This window comes from Nothoprocta perdicaria, unplaced genomic scaffold, assembly GCF_003342845.1.
Source record: "Nothoprocta perdicaria isolate Ctin4 unplaced genomic scaffold, notPer1 scaffold_54, whole genome shotgun sequence".
Classification (NCBI taxonomy): domain Eukaryota; kingdom Metazoa; phylum Chordata; class Aves; order Tinamiformes; family Tinamidae; genus Nothoprocta; species Nothoprocta perdicaria.
In genome coordinates, this window is record NW_020455799.1 from 3,243,800 (window position 1) to 3,257,459 (window position 13,660).

Genomic DNA, 13,660 nt, shown 5'->3' on the forward strand with positions numbered 1-13,660 from the left:
GAAAATCGAAGTAATAAATACTGAAAGAGCTTAACCAGATTCACTTGGCTGTAAACATACAGGTTAGTCCAAAGCTTTTTCAGGAGCAGATTTCCACCGGGCAGCACTGGCCGGCAGCCCGGGTTACGCACCCCAGCCACGGGGAGCCRAGTGTCCTGAGCACGAGGCATGGCCAAGAGGATGCATGCGGCGAGGGAAGCTCTAGCAGCCTGGATTTCTTTGCTATTTGCTCTTCGCAGTTCTTCCCTTCTCTGGAAAAGTCACCACTTATAGCAGCAGAGGAGACACTATAATGGCAAGCACCAATCTATAAAATAAACGCTATGTAGAATTCATCTTTCAAACTGAAGAACATTTCCATTTAAAGAAGTTCCAGACTCTGCGATTAAGCTGAGTTTTTCAAACCCAGACACCAAAACCAAGGATGTCGAGACTATGTTAGCAGTTACGCAGATAAAAATGAGTCAATATTTTCCAGGTCCCTCCTCTTGAAACTATCAAAAGCTCCACACAGGTGGGGTTGGGTGTAGAAGTTGCCCTTTCCTTTTAGGCTGAAGTTAGCAATTCTGCACCTGCTGGGCCCCGCTAACTTGGGAACAGCCCTAACACTTACAGAATCACAGAAGGTTCAAGGTTGAAAGGGACCTCTAGAGATCATCTAGTCCAACCTTCCTGCTGAAGCAGGGACACCTAGAGCATGTCTTACACTAAAGATTACACAGATTTTCTTGCATCCTCAAGAGCTCTCTTGAAGCATCAGAACACCCTGACCAGCAAAAGCTGATGCAATGGACTGAAAGGTCCCTCATGACTTGGTTTCCAAATGTGTGCTCTCACAGATGACATTTCATTCCAATGACAAGTGTTTGCCTCTCCTTCAGGAGTCTTCTTTTCCGCTGCCCTTCCCCTACCACTCCTCTCACTTGAGGGCTGAGCCAGAATCACCAGAATCAAAAGACTCAGAGCTAGAAACCTCATTTCCAATTCCAGACATATTTTGATTGGCTGGAATTTTTTTAACATTAAAACAAATATTAAAAGCAGAAGCGTAGAAAGCTCCAACAATCCAACAACACCAGACCTTTTTTGGCCACTAGTTGGAACATCATTTTTTGAGACATGGACGAGAAAACTGTTGCGTAAAATATCTGGTTTGGTCTTTATTTTGTTACTGGGCGTTGTATTTATATACTTTATCCTTGCTCGGAAACAGCTTCTAGATAAACATATGCTCACAGGTTTCAAGCTTTCAAGCTCCTTTTGGGAGGTATTAAATCCAGGATGTAATTAAGGCTTCATTCTTAAGAATATTTTCTTTTCAGGGGCCCAGCAGGCTCTTTCCAGAATGCCAAAACCTTGTTTACATCTTTTTCAAGTCATTTGGCAAAACATTAAACGCAAGGAGCCAGCAGGGATAGTTCGTTATTGAAAAGGGCTCTGTACAGCAGAAGGAARGAGTCAACTTCTTACAAACTCCAAAGAAAGTGGAAACTAGTATCAGGGAAAGGAACTCAACACCAAAAAATGAAAGGTTAAGCAGGAGGGAAAAAAATCATAGATCCTAGAAAAAAACCATCGAATGGGGTCATAGAAGTTGAACATTTAGAGATGCAGCATGCATAATGAATACACTTTCCATGGGAGATGCAGGAAACACTTTTCTAAAACTGCAGAGCTAAGCTCTTGCTAACGGCATGTAAGAGTGGAAATGCACAGGGCCAGGAACACAGCAGCTGATTTACTGGAGCTGTGATTAAGGAAGGAGGATGTAAATTGGTACTGCATTATTCCCATTGCTCCAGAGGCAAAAGCCACGCGTGGTTACCAAAGGGCAACACCACCAGTTTTGTCGGGACTGTCGCCTCTATTCCGTGGAGAAACATCCACGGGAAGCCAGCAAACTCACGTGTGACATCTCAGAATAAGGGGGCCTCAGCACSCCTGTATTGCCACCAATCCTGTGTCTGTGCAGATAGAGCAGAGCATTTTCAAAGCACTGCTGGGAGAAACCCACACGCTCATTTCAGACATATGTCACAACACAAGGCGAACATCAAGGAGATCCACGGTGCTTGAGGCCAAGGGGCATGGTATAACAAGGAGTTATTTCATCAGGTGAAGTAAAGCATTACAGTGTTTCTTTCAGTCATATTTACAGTTTAGACCAACTGTGAAAGACMAGCCATGGTTCGCCTCTAAGTTACATGATGAGCACAAAAATTTCCCGATGATCACAAAAATTTCCCAAGACACAGATAATACAATTCATAATGCAGAGGAAAATGAATGYAAGAGTGATCGAGCACATTTTCTGATACTCCACCAATACTTTGTGGAGTTTCTTCAGCAGCACTAATTAAACTAAGATGAGGCAAGGATCTTTACAGAGTAAAGGCACCATCTCTTTGTAAACATGTACTCCTCTCACTTAAACTGAGAAAGCTCAAAATACTCCGTAGAGGCAGTCTGAAKGGTAGCTTTCCCTTGCCTATGAACACTTCATAGCAGAGCTATCAAAGGCCTGACTCCTTCTTTTTATAAGAAGCTCTTCTTCAGTTTGTCTAGCAGGAAACTCTTTTAGATTTCCCCCAAAATGTTATGATGAACCTGTAAGGAAGTGTCCTCTTTTAAATGCCTTCTCGTATCTATCAAGAAGTTTCAAGGCAAAAGAAATATCAGATGCCAGTATCAAATATTCACGATTGCAGTCATCTCTTATTTTCAGTATTGTGCTATAGACAAAGTTTCTCATAATGAACAGATAGTATACACCAAATATAGTTAAAAAAAAACCACCACGGAAGTATTAATACCCTCCAGTTGTGCAGCTACCTACTCTCTGACTTTCAAATGCACTAAGAAAAACCTGAATAATTAACTAATTCTTGATTTCTTGGAAAAGAAATAAAAAATAGGTGTTTCTGATAGGATTGTACTCCAGGTTTCTAGATTTTTCCATGTGCATCCTGAATGTATGTTTTTCCCAGGAGAGGTGAGCATTCACACAGTACTGTGCTAGTGAAGCTACTTTACTAGTGAACTTGGAAACKGCTTGGATGAACATTCCATATAAAGGTAAATTGTTCATCTGGGGCAAAATGAACCAGACATCTTCACAGTTTCCACTGCACAAATATCACCAGTATCTACCAAATACTTTTTAATACTTATATACATACAAATCCAGTGATTACACTTATTAGTATTGTCCAGTGTTCGACCAAAATTGTGCGTTTTTAAGTCACCTTCTTTCAGTCTCACAAAGAAGACTGATCTTTTAATGCAGTACAAGGTTCATGTTCTACAGGACTGTCAACTGGTACCTGTAAAACAGACAAATAAACAGGAATTAAGCTGTTATGTAGCAGAAGCTGCTCCTGTCCTCAGTATTCCTGGGCAACGACTAGGTTAATTGGACTACACTTACATACATGGTCAATTAGTTGAAATAGGCACTTAAYGAAAGCCTTGTCATCCCTTCTTGGTATTACTCCAAGGGACATATTTACTACAAATAGATACTGATCATCACRTGTTAAATTTCACAAATAATCTTTTGTCTTTTTTCTCCGTTACTTTCAGATACGACAGAATCTTGGTGATCACTCTGACTTCTCCTAGTATCTGGAAAGCTGATCTCRGGATCTCACTCTCCCTCTAAATTTAAGGGAGGGCTCAGAAAAACAATGGACTAATCCTTTCATGAAATATGAACACAGTAAAATGAAATATAGTGTACAAACTGCACCATGTTTTTTGCCCATTACACCCTGACTCGACTTAAAGGGATGCCACTTCTTTCCAACACTAACACCTCTTTCTATCTTCTTTCTATGTGCAGCATGCACCATGACCTCCTAACCCAACACACAAAAATGCTTCGCAACTCACAACGCTAACTGCAGGCATGAAAGATCTGGATTCAAAAACATAAAACCAGAGATCARTATTAGGCACTTAAACTTCAGAAAATAAATAGAATCAAAGGTATATTAGATTTTTTCATGGGAACTAAGGGGAGAAAGAGCTATATCTGAGGTTAGGAACCCAGTAACTTGTTCTAGTAGAACAAGGAAGAAGTCGCATGACAGGTTCATGTCAGTTACTCCTTTCCTGTTAATATTATCATGCCCACGGAAGGCAAGCATTCAAGGACAATAATACAATCAAGGGAAAAGATTCAGCACTTACAGCTTTAACGTCCACATTCGTAATCCCTGAATTCACATTGTGTCTTCGCAAATCTGATTTTATTAAGGCTGAAACAATCAAGTAAACAGAGATCATCATCCTGCCTCGGTAATGACATTCCTTCCAAGACGGATATTTTGTACAACACACACACAAGGAGCTACTTTCAGCACATACTCACAATTTCTGTACTCGTTCTTACACAATCAGCACTGCTTGATTTCTTACCAACAATCTGAACTTGCTCCTCACATAGCAAGTGCCAAAAGGGACAATAAGAACTTTTAAACCGCTAACCCCTGCGGCAAAGYTTGATGGTTTTGACACTTTCAGCACACTTAAAAAGTACTGGTGTGTGTAAATTCCTGGCACAGCTTACAGCAACATCAGCAATTCCTCATATTTGAGAAACTGCAAACTGCCTGTACATCTGCACTTGTTTACATTTACTAGCCTACTTACAAAGAAGGAGTTCTGCCTCAAGTTCAAGATACCATTCAAAAAATGCATCCAAACAGGTGGTTCACATAGTAGCAACATTATCCTTGAGCACAAAGTATATGCACAGCACATACTTAAATAACACACACACAAAAATAAATAAATCATTTTAAAACATCATCCTCTTACGACTAACTTTTGTCCTCAGTCCAAACAGGAAAGCCAAGCAACTAAACCCTCAACACCTGAGATCACATAAATTCACKAGCTAAAACCCCCCAAATGATTAGATAAGTCACTGCTTGTATTTCTAGTTACCTGTTAAGATAATGCCCACAAACATCCAAGCACAGAGGAAGAGGTTTCCTGCACGGGGACTGTAGTTTGTTGTGAGCTTTCCTTGAACAAGGGTAAAGATAATTCCAAATATCTGCAAACAAATAAGTCACTTAATCCGTATCGCAGAGAAAGGATTCACCATTTTTTTTTGCTTGCAAAGTGTCAGACCACATCTTACAGAAACCAAATAAGAAATTAAGACTAGAGCAATATAGTGAGGACACAGCAGCCAAATTTAGAAAGATTTCTCAGATTCTAGCAGAGTGGCCTTGCAGAGTATTACTTCATTGGAGGAAATGCTACAACCTGTGCTGACGCGTTGAGGAGCCCTGACGAGGTGCCTTCAGACTCAGGGTACGTAATTTCCACAGCAAATTCAAAGCCGAGGGGGAGATAGCCAGTCATGAAAAACCTGGTGAAGAGGAAAATAAGAGGATGACAAGYGTGGCTTTTGAKTATTATCACGGCAAAGAAAATCAAGACCTAAATATATGGTAGTCGGAACTAGCTGTTATTCTGGACTAGCTGTCTGCTTTTAAAAGCAAATTCAAGATTCAGGTMTTGAATTGAGACCCAAATTTAGGATGTGTTTGTTTTGCCCTATCTCATCTCCAAACTATTTCTGCCATACCTCTTTCTTGGAGGACAAAGAAATTTTAATATATTTGCCCTGCCTCCCTTAACCACCTGCACTCCACACACATGAAACAACCTTCTCAAGTGCACAAATCACTGCATGATTAAAAACTAACTACTTCCAAATATAAGACACATGCAAAGACCAATCTAAAGATTCATGTTATGTAAGAGGGAGACCACAGGTAGCGGGGTGGCTGGACACTGTGACGGCAGCTCCCCCGCAAGGGGCTAAAGGGACACATGGGTGTGAGGAAGGATGGGGGCTTCACGCAGTTAGGGTGGTTGTTTCTGAACTGAACCTCCCAAGAGGAGCTTCTGCTGCTCCCCTGCCCAGCCTGCGAGATCAGAGCATTTCTGTGAAGACAGAGACTCAGCATCTCTGGGGGTTTCTAACTTGTACCTCTCTCAGGACTGTGATACATGTTCTTCTGAATTCACAAAGCACCAAACGGGCCGCTTGGGCTATCAAAATATAAATTWGTAACATGGACAGAAGGCAGTCTTCCTAAATTTGCTCCGTTAGACTCCAGTCAAATGGCCACTGATGACAAGAAGAAGGTTTAGCTTTATTCCAGTGGACTTTGTGAATTGGAATGAAACAAACTGGCCACATATAGGCTTCTGTTGGGAGTGGTAATAAAATATAAATGCAATTCACTTTAGATTGATGTTAGAAGTAATTTGCTTCAAATTTACATTGATGTAACAGAAGGTGAATTATATTAAACAACTGTTCTGTAAGATATATGTTGAGAGTGTGGCAGAGTATACAGCAGCATCATTCAGTTACCATAGCCATTAGCTTTTCACATTATTACAGATATTTAACGAGAGCRGAACTGCCGTTCTCTTTAGCTGCTTACCCAAGCACTCCTCCAGTCACAAAYACCACTATCAGGTATCCCAGATCCAGCGTGAAAGTAAACACCACCATTCCAATGAAAGAGAGAACGTAAACAATTAAAGTGGTTTGCCTGCAAGCCAACAAGAAATGCATACACATAGTTAAGGTAAAATCATGGCACGTTGCTGATGTATGACAAAGTCATACAAACATTACCTCAGAAATGACATTCTACAGTTGGGAAATTTGCTTCATGTAACTGACTCAAACACATCGTGCATTTCTATGAGAGGGCATCCCGTCCCCAGCTCCTTCTTCTTTTAGTTCTATGGCTGCTTCACTCAAGACTAAGAGAAATTCTCAGACTCTTACAGAATAATTGCATCAGGCACTATCACCTCGAGACTGTCTTAGTTCGCCACTAAGCTGTGGCTCTCGGACATCCTGCAGCACAGGCCATTACACAAAAATTGCAAGATGAGCAGTCAAATCAAACGTTATTAGTGCTAAAAGTCAACGTCTGAGGCAAGTCACACAAAGCCCATTTGGATGTTTTATTTACATCAAATCTGGAATAATGGCTGTTACCCCAAAAATGAGAACATATAATTCATTTATAGGCTAGGCCACATGTAGAAATAAGGCCAATCTAGAGCATTAACATCCATTAGGCTCCCGGAGCCCTTGCTCAGCAGAGTCACCAGGGGAGAGCTCTTCCCAGAACCATCCTCGTGTTTCGGCAAGCAGCACTTGGGCCCACACCACCACGCGGAACCACCCCGAGCTCCTAGCCCCAAAACAGGGTKCTGCTCCAGACAGCCATCCCCTCAATTAACGCAAGTGTCGGCCTTATTAAAAGGCCAAGAAAGAGCGTTAAAAAAATAAAACTAAAAATGAGAGAGATCAAAAAAAAATCCAAAAACAACAACAACAAAAAAAACAAACACAACCAAACAGAGCAAAACAAAAAAACACACTCTGCTTTCAGCTTTCGTGTGGTCCCTGGAGGAGGAAGAGGAACAACCAGGACAGCTGGCCACCTTATGCAGGACATACAGGGCTTTTTTTTTTATTAGCATTACACTCCCTGCAGGGCAAGGGTAAGGATAACATGGAAAYCCCTTCAGCTCTTCATATTCTCCACAGCTTTCCCCCTCTCTCTTGGTCAAAAACCAACTTGAAAGTCTCAAGTTCTGGTTGTAGCCCATGTGAAGGCTACTGATAGATCGGGCACTTGCTGCTTCCCTTGCATTCCAGTACTTTCCTAACACGGTTGCAAYGCTTTCCTACCCTTAACCCCACACATGCCTACCCACACTTACTTGTATGTTTTAGTGTAATCCAGCCACAAACCACAAATAATCGAACCCACCATTCCTGCCACCACCAGTGTCAAGCCAATTCTCCCAGCGTTCACTTCTTCTCCCTTTCAACAAATATTTATACGGGGCTCATTAATAACTTGCTTCCACTCAGAGTCAAGTTCAGACCTCCCGGCGGTCACAAGCACAAACAAACATTCCTGTGACTCCATAGCTGAATGGCAYGAGAGGCAAGAAACCACAGAGGGGTACAAAGGAAACCAGATGTCTGAGCACACACAGTGCCTAAGCAATAGGAAAACTGCAAATGTACAGTTAGAAACAAACACAAACACACACACACACACACAAATTAAAACAAAGAGTAGTAAAAAGACTTGAGAAACTTACCTCATAATGTGTTACTATCATCTGATTTAATAAAGTCGAGACAGAATAAAATGCCCCAGTCATAATACCTACAAAACCAAAAGAGGATGATTCACCCCTTATCGTTCAATATGTGTCAGGCAGACTTTATATTTGCATTATAAATATCTTCTACTAGATAATTCTGCAAAAACACACCGCTTGCCTGGATAGTCTTAGAGTTTTCTGATAAGTCTCATCCCTATGATCTGTCAAGGGCCACTGTCCAAAGCATTACTGGCTGCTAAGACGAATTAGATTGTATCCCTAAAGCTATCACGTTCACTACTTCTGAAATTGAGAACTTGATGTAAATCACTTATTTCAATTATTTTTTACCAGTAAGGCAAGGGGGAAAAAAAAAAAACTCATGAATTTTTATTTTTTCCTCTCAAAGTAGAGGGTACCAAGGCCATTCTCTTTTCYACCCCGCCTAGATTTTCTTGACATAAAATGTCTTCAGATACACATTTAGTTTCACTGTACCTTCTCCCTTTCTCCCTTCCCAAATCYGAGGGAGACAGGCATGTCGTTCACAGCCACAGACACCAACAGTCACACTAAATAAACAAATAAATAAAGCTTTGGGTACCTATTAGGAGCATGTTGCCAGACAACTTACCATAACTAATCAGCAAAAGGACAAATGGAATATTTCTGAATAAGTTAATAATCGACTGCTTGTAGGAGTACTCCTCAGGAGGCAGGGTTCGAAGGACTGCCTGGGAATGACTAGGAGGGTATTTGGGCTTTTCTTCAAACACTAGGGGAAAACAAAACAGAGAGATTTTGGTCTGCCTTTACCACACTAATATGAAATGCAAAGTGTTTTAGTTTGAGTGATTTCTAAGGATGCATTTGTGGTCTTTCCTTAACATGTTTATAAAATATCCTCGATTTTCTCAGGTGAGAGTCAAGCTACAAGCCGCTAGGGATGTGCCAAGTATTTGTTCCTGACTGCCACCCAACACACACTCAGAGACACCACTTCACCAGCAAAGCGTTTGGGCTTTGTTCTACCTCTCTACCTGCATTAGAGAACAGCAGAACAAATCTGCACTCCAACATAACGTCCTGCTGCGGGTAGCAAGAAACTAAGTGAACCTGACAGCAGCTCTTCCACACGAAACATGACACAGATGAGAAACTGCCTGTCCCTTATCCCTCTCACAAGAAGAGAACACAAGTAAACCACAGGAAAGGCAGCCTCAGTTAAAGAGAAAAATGTATTAGCTACCAAAGGAAAATACAAGAGCTACTATGCTCTTGTATTTTTAAGATGAAGGTTACGATCCCCACCCCAGCAAAACCCCTTTGCATCCTTCTTAGACGTGAAAGCTCTATGCTGATGTATTCATGAAAAGAATTTCCCCCAGAATTTCCTCAGAAGATAAGCCAGACCCAACTGCATTAATCACATCACCTAGTCCTTGTTTTTAATATTTAATTTTCTTTCCAAAGAGCAAAATTAGGGTGATTTATTTCTTTAACTTAGCTACTGAAATTAGTTTACCTTACATAATTGAGCATGTTTTTGGAGTAAAACTGTGACAGAGTTCTTGACATTAATGACTTGGAATTTCCTAAGTATTTGAAAGTTTTCTTGAGCATATTCAAAGTCACAACTGGACTTCCCACATAGGCAGCAGCTGAAATCACCCACTACCCCTGGCTCGCAGGTTCACCACTAAAGCTCCACACCCCCTCAGTGCTCTACAGGCAGCCTGAAGATACCCAACAAGTAACTCAAGTTAATTCTCCCTGCCTAATGCAAGAGGGTCTAAGCACTCCCTGTGGTCCCTGTACACGTGGTATTATGAGAACGGATCACTTACCAACTCCTGTTAAGAGGAACAGGAGCGTGGATACTATTGCTGTTCCATAGAACATGATGCTTATATTATGTGCCATTAGATCGAGATCATTAGGTGTATTTGGAACCAAGACAGGTGGCAACAAAAAGCCAATTGCGGTGCCAAGCTGTAAAGCAAGAAAGAAAACYGACATTATTTTCCTAAGAATATAAATCAATAAAAGTCAAGAGCCTTGCCAGGCAGAATTCAGGATTTACCCCGCAACCACTATTAACAAAAATTATGAAGACAACGTGCTCCTTCAGCATACCAGTTATGAGTCGTTTGCTCATGCTGATATTTCACAATCGGGTTTTCAATAGCCCTGTTTATCTTTTCTTTTCTAGATTAAGCTCCAATGATATCGTTAGCGAACAGCACATTCAACTAAGCAGWAAGGAAGGCCTTTTTGCAAAGGTTATTTTCACAAGAGAATATTATGCACACCCATTAACTTGCATCAGTCATCCTGCATGTGAAGGACCAAAACTTGAGGCAGAAGACTCTAGTTACTCCTGTAAAAACTTCATCAAAATGCTGTTTTTGACATCACAATCCTGCCATTACTGCAGGACCAACATGCAAGGTAAATTGCAGAACTTAYCGGGCAAAGAAACGCAGGAGGGAAAAAATGTTTCCTCAAAAAGATAAAATAAAAGAACATATACATACACAGCCAAAGAAATCCACCCAAAGCAGTGGGTTTGTATTGCAGTGTAGCAAGAAATTTAGCACTAAAAAAGACAAAAAACAAGGACTGAAGTTTTGCCTATGTATAGGCATATATATGTACAAAGCAYCTGAAAACATCAAGGAACAACAGTCCTAAGTTTTCCTCCAATTTATCTCTGCTTCTCCTTTGAAAGTAAGATTTAGTTTTARATGTCAAAACAGCTTTTTAGATTTGGAAACATTTGTCTATATGAGGTATGTTTTCCTGGGCAAGACGCTGGTGAGAGGGAGGGAATTAAAAACTATTGAACACAGCAAACTCAACATTCGAAGTGTTTAAACTAGAGGTGTGCCAGTAAGCTTGCAAAGCAGCCTCTGGGCTTTATCAGATTTTTGGTTTTTCCCACACTGGCCATCTGATGGACCCAGTTCCCAGTGTTCACCTTGAAGACTCTGTTTCCTTTYATCCTCACCCTTCAGTATGTGACCCTTACAATTACCACACAGCAGGCACACAATTAGCCCTTTTCTTCGGGAATAYTTTGCTCAGCGTGACTCAGTGCAGAACCCACAACATTTCAGGGAAAGCCAAGTAACACCATTTTTCTCTCTTTGCATATAAAAAGCTGAATCACAGCAGCTATGGTCAGAAGGAGGAAGAACTCCACTAAGTCTGATGTGCCTATTTGAAATGCTAAATATTTTTTAAAATCAGCCACTCATGACAGTCCTTGACATGTACAGAGGTGCATCGCCCGTTACTTGCACTTCAGCTGTGAATTATGAGGACTTCAGGAAATAATGGGCGATTTGTCTGTAAAATACCAGGTGCAGTATACAGTATGACGACCAGGTGCAGTATGCAGCATAACTGTACAGCATATAACCAACAGCCCTATGTGCTGTAATGATCCAGCTCTGCTTTACAGCTCACCCCGTGCGATTAGAGGGGCACAACGAGACACGTAATTGAGCTTGCACATGCAGAAGGTAGCTGCATTGTTAGACAGACAGTATTAATTGTGGCAGGCTTTTAAACTTTCAAGCGCCTACTTTGTCATCCTATTCCTTCAATCTAGGTTTTGGAGAGAGTTATTGATTTAAGAAAGCAAACCAAATATCAGAAATTTTCTACTGCTTGGCACTGTATAAATCTCTATGGGTTATAAGCAAGATGAGGATCTTAAGACCTATAGCTCAAGCTCTACCACTGGAGTTGGTGGAGTGCTGGACGGCCGCAGAACATGACATTATGGTCTGTGCACAGGAAGGTGAAAGCCACTTTCCCTGTGCATTTCCCAGGTATTTCCCAGGAAGCAGACAGCCACAGACTGCTTAGATGCCCCAAGCTCAGCCCTAGCYGCTGCAGGGGGGTGAGCTCCAGCAAGCACCTGAGTTACTGCGTTCGCACCTCTGCTCCTGGCTCTCCTGTCCCTCCTTTCCTTGCCTTCCATCCTCTCCACTCCTGAGCTCTTCCTCTTTCCCTTCGCCACCTCATCCCTGGAGCAGAGCATCAGCTGCTGCCTGGCGTGGGGAGGCAGAGGAGGGCAGGCAGTTCAGCCACCAAGGCATCCTCAGCCTGGCTCCGAGAAGCAGGGGCTACATCTCTGCTGAGAAGCTAAATAATAATAATAGTCTAAAATGGGCAGTTGGTTTGTCCACTGAAGACCTCATCCATTTTTTTTTAAACAAACAAGCTGAAAAACAATCAACAGACAATAACAAAGTAACAAGCAACCCTAACCACCAATATGTACTATTTCACCCTTAGCAATCCAAGGAGAAACGTAACTAGTGGGAGCCAAGGGAGGCCAGACCCCTGCAAACTTAACCCAGGGGCACCTATGGCTGCAGCCTGCACCAGCCGGCCCCACGGGGACCTGACTGCTCCTCTGTCCCAGGAAAGCGGGGCCAAGGACGTGAGGAGGGCGGGGAACAAATAGTATATACAATAATAGTAATAATAATAATAATAATAATTCTGAAGAGACCTATCATCTTATCTGCCAGGCTGACAGGGGCCTGGCAGGCCTGGGGGCTGTGAAGAAATCCGTGCCCGGGCTGCTTATCAGCTCCCCGTGCGACTTATCAAACCAGTACAGAGAAGGTCCTGAGTCAGCTCTGGACCTGGCTCTGCTGCCGCTCGATGCTTTATGGCCGTGTTTAAAACGGGAAAAGAAAAAAAAAAAAAAAAAAAAGAAAAGAAATGAAGGAAAGGAAGGTGTGGGCGGGCGGCACAAGCCGCTCAGCGGGTGCTGCAGGCGAGGGGAGCCGCTGCCTGTGGCCCCGTGCATCCGAGCCCGTCCTGCACCTCCCTCGGGCTAGGCGGGCTCGCCATGAGTAAGCGAGGACTAAGGGGCACCAGGGCCGCGCTCCCCCCGTCCCGCCCGCTCCCGCGGTACCTGGTTGCCGAGCACGGCCACGGCGCAGGCCGTGGACACCTCGGCGGGCCCGAACCAGACGGCGGCGACGCGCGAGGGCAGCCCCAGGATGAAGACCTGCGCGAGGGCGCACACGGCCTGCGCCGCCATGGTGAGCGCGTAGCGGCCCGGCGCCACGCTGGCGCACTTGAGCCACGCGCCCAGCGCGTTGAGGCCGGCGCCCAGCAGCGCCGTGAGGCGCAGCCCGCGCGCGTCCAGCAGCCACGTGGCGGGCAGGATGAGCGGCACGTAGGCCACCATGTAGACCATGGAGAGCCAGTCGATGTCGGCGAAGGAGGCGCCGTAGAAGCGCGCGAAGGCGCTGCTCAGGATGCTGTACTGGATCCACTGGAAGGCGTTCACCAGCGAGTAGCCGCTGAACACGGCGAGCACGGCCAGGCGCCGCCGCGACAGCCGCGGCTCGGCCCGCGCGCCCGCCGCCGCCGCCTCCTTGCCGGGCAGCAGCAGCCCGTTGCGCTGCGGGGCGGCCTCGGGGGCCAGCTTCCCGGCGGCGCTGCGGCGCGGAGCGAG

General features: G+C 43.6%; 1 protein-coding gene across 1 annotated transcript; it reads right to left on the bottom strand.

Annotated features, from left to right (window-relative positions):
• Nucleotides 1-1,236: 1,236 nt before the first annotated feature.
• On the bottom strand, nt 1,237-13,511 carry FLVCR1 (feline leukemia virus subgroup C cellular receptor 1). Its single transcript, XM_026048388.1, has 10 exons — nt 13,112-13,511; nt 10,020-10,164; nt 8,807-8,947; nt 8,167-8,234; nt 7,777-7,880; nt 6,474-6,584; nt 5,278-5,383; nt 4,951-5,062; nt 4,192-4,259; nt 1,237-3,323 (listed from the first exon to the last, which is right to left on the bottom strand). The coding sequence occupies exons 1-10, from the start codon at nt 13,397-13,399 to the stop codon at nt 3,258-3,260; spliced, it is 1,209 nt and encodes a 402-aa protein (XP_025904173.1). The 5' UTR covers nt 13,400-13,511; the 3' UTR covers nt 1,237-3,257.
• Between the last annotated feature and the right edge of the window lie 149 nt (nt 13,512-13,660).